Source organism: Macaca thibetana, chromosome 1, assembly GCF_024542745.1.
Source record: "Macaca thibetana thibetana isolate TM-01 chromosome 1, ASM2454274v1, whole genome shotgun sequence".
Classification (NCBI taxonomy): domain Eukaryota; kingdom Metazoa; phylum Chordata; class Mammalia; order Primates; family Cercopithecidae; genus Macaca; species Macaca thibetana.
Genome location: NC_065578.1, coordinates 76,521,079 through 76,529,231, shown reverse-complemented (window position 1 = coordinate 76,529,231; position 8,153 = coordinate 76,521,079). Strand labels below are relative to the sequence as shown.

The 8,153-nt window shown below is 36.0% G+C and overlaps 1 protein-coding gene across 1 annotated transcript in view; it reads left to right on the top strand.

The window, feature by feature from the left end:
• The first annotated feature begins 7 nt into the window (after window positions 1–7).
• The window catches only part of PIGK (phosphatidylinositol glycan anchor biosynthesis class K), a 121,905-nt gene continuing 113,759 nt past the window's right edge, over window positions 8–8,153 (top strand). Inside the window, exon 1 of the mRNA XM_050805126.1 lies at window positions 8–139. Within this exon, the coding sequence (XP_050661083.1) occupies window positions 47–139 (93 nt within the window). The 5' untranslated portion in view covers window positions 8–46. The remainder of the gene's footprint in view (window positions 140–8,153) is intronic.

Sequence of the window (8,153 nt, the reverse complement as noted above, 5' to 3'; positions counted from 1 at the left end):
CACTGCCTCCGCCCCTTCAGGTGCGGGAAGTCTGAAGCCGGCAAACATGGCCGTCACCTACTCTCTCAGCCGGCCTGCGGCTGCCTTGGTAGCGGTGTTGCTCTTGTCTTTCGGCAGCGTGGCCGCTAGGCATATCGAGGTAGGAGTCAGGCTTATTTGACCACAGAGCCCCGGGAGGCCGGCTGTGTCGTGACTGTGCGCTCTCCAGCAGATGTCCGATACACAGCAGCTGAGGGAAGCCTCCTGGAGTCAATCAGCCCCTGACCCTGGCTGGGTTTGAGGAGGGTGTCACTGGGCACGGGTTAGGACAGTGTTGGTCTGTTTCAGCGTTTTAAAAGGATGAATTAAAAGAATCAAACGCTTGGAGACAGAGGAGGACCTGATCCTTTGCTCCTACATGTGTGCAGTTCTTAGCAGGTGAAATATGAGCAAGAGGCTGGTGAAATGTCAGTGTGCAGCAACTACTTTCCTGCTACGCAACTGCAGCCCTCTGTTTTGATAGGAATCAGACGGAACTGGAGAGGTGAGAGCAATTTTAAGAATTCAGATCGTAGAATTTAGTGATAATTAGAACATGGGATAAAGAGAAGTGTTTATTAAGACTCTCAAGTTTCTGGCTTAGGAGCAACATGTCTGGATTAAGAAATGGAGGAGAAAACGGGTGCTCAGTTTTATCATGGGCTCTCCCAGCGTCCCATTTTTAAACGTGGACACAAGACATTCTGGTGCTCTATAATGCTTTTACTATCCACCGTAGTCTTATGATTCCTCAGTCCAGGTCTACAATCTAGATGTCTGGTATCTTTTTCAGGCCTGCATATCCAGCTGACTAAGAAGCCGGGATAGTCAGGAGACATTTGAAAATCTGTGTCCAAAGTTTTGTCTTCTGCTTAGCCTACCTACTCTTAAGAAGACACTGAAAAACTAAGCACCTCTTTTCTCCTTCGTTTCTCCACCCAGATGTGCTGCTTCTAAGCTAGAAACCTGAGAGTCTTAATCTCTTTATCCCATATTTTAATTATCACTAAATTCTATGATCTGAATTCTTAAAATTGCCCTCACCTCTCCAGTTCCACTGACTTAATTCAGGCTGTGATCACTTCTTGTCTAAACTCTTGCGATTACTTTATCTTGTTTTCCATAGGCCTCCATACTCCCTCACTTTAGTGCTAGATTCGTCTCCACGAAATGTAAGTCTGATAAGGTTATTCTTCTGATGAAGTCTTTTAAATATTTCTCCGTTGCATACAGAATAAAGTCTAAACGTTATGACCTGGTTCTTGCCTACTTTTCCAGTGTTCCGTTTTGGAACCTCTTCTCCCCACCACCTGGGCACCTTGAGTTTAGACCAGTGGACTCCAAACTTTTTGAATACACACCCTATCAGTTAAAAAAAAGATATTGAGCATGAACTTTGTATATATTTATGAATTACTGTTAATTTATATATTCGATATTTATATAGCATATTTTTTAGAGAACATAAATATGAGAAAATAGAAGTTCGATTTCCTTCCTTTATTCTGATTTTGACTGCTTCATCTTGGATACTATTACTGTTTTTTGTAGTTACATAATTGCTCTGCTTTTTCACATTATGATATTTTATACATCCTGTTTCCTCTGTTCATTTGCTAGGATACAGTGAAGTCATAACCTCTGTAGAAACTTTCCGTATCTCTTACCTTTGCCTTTACTTTTGTAATTCGTACACTTGATACAGCACTCATTTACTATAACCCTTGTATACTTTGTACTATTATTCCATCATCTCTCACTTAGATATAGGAGCAACAGTTCCCTAAATGTTTTTCTTTGAGTCATTGTTTTTTCCTTTCAATCTGTTCTCTAAATTGAAGCAGAGTAACTTTTAAAAATGCAATTCCGATCATGTCACCCAGGCACCTTAATGTTGCTCAAAAGATCACCTTAATGTTGCTCTAAATTCTTCACCATGACCCACAAACAAAACCCTGCATATTTTTTGGGCCCTGACTACACTTCCAATTTTTTCTCTTTCTCTTTCAAACTTCTAGTTAGGTTTTCTTTTAGTTTCTCAAAACCTTTAAGCTTCTTCTCACATTAGAGCTGTCTCCCCTCTGTCTGGAATTGTGTTTCCTCTTTTCTTCATCTTTTGGATTTTAACCCAACAGTCACTTCTTTAGGAAAACTTTGCTGACCAGGTCAGGTCCCTCCGTTGTACTCTTCTTATATTGTATGTCTTTCCTTATCTGTTAAATGTATATCTATCCAATATCCAATATCCAGATAGATAGTAACCTATTTGAAGGCAGTACTATGGCTATTTTTGCCCAGCATTGTATTTGGAGCACTCAGGGCAGTGACTGGTATGTTACCCAATGAGTGTGATGAATTAATGAATGTTACATTGTAGTGTAAGTGTTTGCATGCTCCTCTTTATTGAACTCTGGATTCTTGAGAGAAAGCAGCATGTTTTTTAGTGATTTTTGTATCACTATATATTAATGGTACTCTTGATATCTGGGTGATACGGAAATTTAAAAATTTAAATTTCTGTGCCTGACTTATGTGGCACATAATAGGTGCTCCATTTACTGTATGTAGAATGAATAACTTTATAATGACTATTGTCTAGACAACCACAAAAAAGTTTTGCCATCTAAATTTTTTCACTAAGGTCTGAAAGAAGTAAGAACTTTGGGGGTGGAAGGCACATTAGAGACATGAGGATAGTCAAGTCTAAAGAGCTAAATGACTTACCCCAATTTCACAGCCAGTTGCGAGATAGGACCTGCATTTTAGCTTAGGTCTTTGAATTCCCAAATCAATGCTTAACCACTGTAGCGCATTGCTTTCTTTAACATCCAGGCAGCTGTTGAGTTTAGAGGTGGAAAAATACACACACACACACACACACACACACACACACACACAGACATGCCGTACACACTCTTTTTGTTCAGGTTATTATTCTATATTTATCATGTCAGTAATTTAACTGACATGATTTAACCACTATTCTCTATTTCCATGAGATCAAGTTTTTAAAAATTTCCATATCTGGGTGATACGGAAATTTAAAAATTTAAATTTCTGTGCCTGACTTATTTCACTTAATGTAATTTCCTCCAGGCTCATCCATGTACCTATTTATGATAGGATTTTATTCTTTTTATGGATGGATAATATTCCATTTTATATATACACGTGTGCACGCGTGTGCACGCACACACACACATACATTTGCTTTATCCATTCGTCTATTGATAGATACTCAGGTTGATGCTATATCTTGGCTATTGTGAATAGTGTTGCAATAAATATGGAGTGTAGATATCTCTGGCCTACTGGTTTCCTTTCCTTTGAATATATGCCCAGTAGTGGAATTGCTGGATCATATGGTAGTTCTATTTTTATTGTTTTGAGGAGCCTCCATACTGTTCACCATAGTGGCTGTACTAATTTACATTCCCACCAGCAGTGTATAAGAATTCCTTTTTGTCTACATCATAACTAGCATTTGTTATTTTGTGTCTTTTTGATGATAGCCCCTAAGATGATATCTCATCGTGGTTTTGGTTTGCATTTCCTTGGTGATTAGTGATATTGAGCATTTTTTCATATACTTGTGGGCCATTTGTATGTCTTTTGAGAAATATCTATTCAGATCCTTTGCTTATTTTTAATTGGATTATTATTATTGTTATTATTTTTTGCTGTTAACATAGGTTTGAGTTCCTTGCATATTTTGGATGTTAATCCCTTATTGGATGAATAGTTTGCAAATATTTCAGGATTGCTTTTCTATTTCTGTGAAGAATATCATTGGTATTTTGATAGAGATTGCATTGAACTGTAGATCACTTTAGGTGATATGATCATTTTAACAATACAATATTCTTCCAATTCATGAGCATGGAAGCGTTTTCATCTTTTTGTGTTCTCTTCATTTTCTCTCATCAATATGTTGTAGATTTCATTGTAGAGATTTTTCACTTCTTGGTCAAATTTATTCCTAGGTGTTTAAGTTTTCTGTAGTTATTGTAAATGGGATTGCCTTCCTGATTTTTCTTCAACTAGTTCATTATTGGTATATAGAAACGCCACTGATTTTTGTCTGTTGATTTTGTATCCTGCAAATTTACTGAATTAGTCTATCAGTTCTAAGAGATTCTTTTGTGGAGTGTTTAGGTTTTTCTATATATAAGATCATGTTGTTTGCAAACAAGGACAGTTTGACTTCCTCCTTTTCAATTGGGATGTCTTTTATTTCTGTCTCTTGTTTAGTTGCTCTGGCTAGAACTTCCAGCGATATGTTGAATAAGAGTGATGAGAGTGGGTATCCTTGTCTTGTTCTAGTTCTTACAGGGAAAGATTTCAACTTTTCCCTGTTCAGTGTGGTATTGGCTGATAGATGGCCTTTTTGTGTTTAGGTGTGTTCCTTCTATATCCACTTTGTTGAGAGTTTTTATTGTGAGGGGATGTTGAATTTCATCAAATGCTCTTTCTGTGTCTACTGAGACAGTCATATGTTTTTTGTCCTTCGTTTTGTTGATGTGATACATCATGTTTATTGATCTGCAATTAATACTACTCGATCGTGGTATATTATGTTTTTGTTGTGCTGTTGGATTCAGTTTGACAGTATTTTGTTGAAGATTTTCGCATCTATGTTCATCACAGGTATTGGCCTGTAGTTTCCTTTTTTTATTGTATGCTTGTTTTCTGGTTTTGTTATCAGGGTAATGCTGGCCTCATAAAACGAATTGGGAAGAATTACTTCTTTAATTTTTTTGGGATAGTTTGAGAAGAATTGGTGTTAGTTCTTTAAAAGTTTGGTAGAATTCGGCAGTGAAACCATCCCGTTCTGGGCTTTTCTTCGTTGAGGGACTTCTATTACTGCTTCAAGCTCGTTACTTAGTCTCAGTCCGTTCAGGTTTCTCTTTCTTCCTGGTTCAGTCTTGGTAGCTTGTATGTGTTCAGGAATTTATCCATTTCTTCTGGGTTTTCCAATGTATTGTGTATAGTTGTTTATAATAGTCTCTAGTGATTCTTTGTACTTCAGTCTCTAGTGATTCTTTGTACTACCCATTTGTAATATCTCCTTTTTTGTTTCTGAATATATTTATTTGGGTCTTCTCTCTTTTTTTCTTAGTTTGGCTAAAGGTTTGTTGATATTGTTTTTTTAAAAAGCCAGCTTTTTGCTTCATTGACTTCTTTTGTATTTTTCAGATCTCTTTTGTTTACTTCTGCTCTGATCTGTATTATTTCTTTTCTTATTTTGTGTTTGGTCTGTTCTTCTCTAGTAACTTGAGATGTGTTATTAGGTTAAATCTTTGTACTTTTTGATGTGGGCGATTATTGCAATAAACCTACCTTTTAGTACTGTTTTGCCATATCTCTTAGGTTTTGATGTGTTGTGTTTCTATTTTCATATATTAAAGGAAATTTTTAATTTCCTTATTAAATTTCTTCCTTGACCCATTGGTTGTTCAGGAGCATGTTGTTTAATTTCCATATATTTGAACATCTTCTAAAATTTGTTGTGTATTTTGATTTCTAGTGCTTTTCTATTGTAGTCAGAAGATATTTTTGATATAATTTTGATTTCTAAAATTCACTGAGGCTTGTTTTGCGGCCTACCATGTGGTCAGTCTATCCTGGAGAATGTTCCACGTGCTAATGAGTAGAATGTGTAATCTGCCATTGTTGGAAGAAATGTTCTATAAATGTCTGTTAGTTCTGTTTGCCTGTAATCCCAGCACTTTGGGAGGCTGAGGTGGGCAGATCACTTGAGGTCAGGAGTTTGAGACCAGCCTGGCCAACATGGTGAAACCCTGTCTCTACCAAAAATACAAAAATTAGCCGGGTGTGGTGATGCACACCTGTAGTCCCAGCTCCTCGGGAGGCTGAGGCAGGAGAATCATTTGAATTTAGGAGGTGGAAGTTGCTGTGAGGCAAGATTGCGCTACTGCACTCCAGCCTGGGTGACAGAGTGAGACTCCATCTCAAAAATAAAATAAATTCAGTGTTTCTTTGTTGATTTTCTGTCCAGATGATCTGTCCAATGGAGAATGGAGTGCTGAAGTCCCCACCTAATATTGTATTGTGATCTCTTCTCTCACTTTAGATCTAATAATATTTGCTTTATACATCTGGGTGCTACAGTGTTGGGTGCATACATATTTATAATTGTATGCTCTCTTGCTGAATCGATTCCTTTATCATTGTATTGACCTTTGTCTCTTTTTTATAGTTTTTGACCTAAAGTCTGTTTTATCTGATCTAAGTACAGCTACTCCTGCTCCCTTTTGTTTTCCATTTGTGTGGAATGTCCTTTTTCATTCATTCACTTTGTCTATGCATGTTTATAGGTGAAGTGAGTTTCTTGTAGGCAGCATATATAATACTTGGGTCTTTACACTTGGTGTGTGCACTTGTGCACACAGGTACAGATGTGTATACAAGTGGAAGTTTAAATTTATTCTCCCTGAAATTTTCTTGTTAGCTCAAAATTAAAGCTGTTAATGTTTTTCAGGCTATTGGTATGTTCCAGTCACTATTCCTACATTCTCTGCATCAGATAATATTATTACTGTTTAATAGATGGAGATTTGGAGGCACAGAAAAGTTAAGGAACTTTCCTGTTTATACACCTAGTAAGTAATAGAGCCCAGATTTGAACCTAGGCATTCTGACAGGTCTAGTAATTAATGTTTGGGAGCTGATCTGAGGTCAGTATGGCTTATATCCACTATTATTTTAATATATAATCAAAATAATATTCATTAGGTGTCAGGATGTGGTGTTAGAAAATTTTAGGGTCTTGAGATGGCAGATATAATTCTTACTTTAATAGATTGGTGAAATGGTCCCTGGCAGAATGCTAGAGGATGTACTCAATCAGCTGTATTGATGAGTTCAGATAAAGTCCCTAGAACATAGTAAGAATGGATACTGAATGAAATTTTAACAGGAAGCGTATTAACTTATGTGTAGAATGAAGACATGAAATAAGTCATTCACAATTATAAGACTGAATGGGAAATTAGAAGCATATGAAGAAGACTTGTCTGTGTTTGAGATAAAATGTTTAAAAGCAATCAGGCCCCTCTTTCAATTATATCTCCCAGAAAAAAAAAAGAAAAAAGAAACCTCAGCAATCTTTATGGGTGTTGTAGCACATTTGTCTGATCTTTAATTTTTAATATTGTGACCAATATTAAAGAATTAGTTGACATAATTGCAGAGATTTTAGAGAATCAACTGAGATGACTATTAAATGATTAAAGGATTAAAAAGATGTCTGTGAGAAGTTCAAAGAGTGAAAATTTTGTTTTTGTTGAGGATGTAAGGAGATTATATTGCACAAGCAATTCATGAGGATAAAAATTGTATGGCATTACTAAAAGTGAAATATTAATTTTCGGTTAAATTCCTGGCATATGCATTTTTACCTTGCCTTCTCACTGTAGAGAGTGATCACTTTAATAGAGGAATTATCAGAGTACAGCCTAAAAGAAGATTTTGAAAGTTATAACTTTATAGTACAACCTTTATGTAATACCTTCTTACCATATTCTGAACCTATGAACCATGTGATTTCAGTTTTCCATAGGAGACTCTGGATTTGTTCAACGACAGTAAAGGCATTTGGACCATGGATTCATTCATTCACAAAATATTTATTAAAAACCTACTATATGCCAAGCTTACTTGGAATACATCATTGAATATAACTGATGAAAACCCCTGCCCTACTGAGGCTTACATTGTTTTGGGGAAAGACAGATGATTAATAATATACATAATAAATAAGTTAATTATATATATAATGTAAGAAGATGATAAACACAGTGGAAAAAATAAATCATAGTAAGAAAAATGGTGGGGTGAAGTTGCAGTTTTAAATAATAGCCTTGTTAAATGTTGAACAAGCAAATTGTATATTCTTAATTGAGCATATATTTCACTTTCTTAATAATTCTCAGGGTATGGGAAATAGAAAGATATGAGTTATATAGTATACTTTCATTTGAGTAATGCTAAATAATATTTTAAAGCAGAAACTCTTTCACATAAATCTTACAGTTCTCTAAAAGAGTGCTGTGATGTAGGATTGGCATTGCTTTCATTTTGCACATGAGGAAACTGAGTCTTCAGGAAGGTTA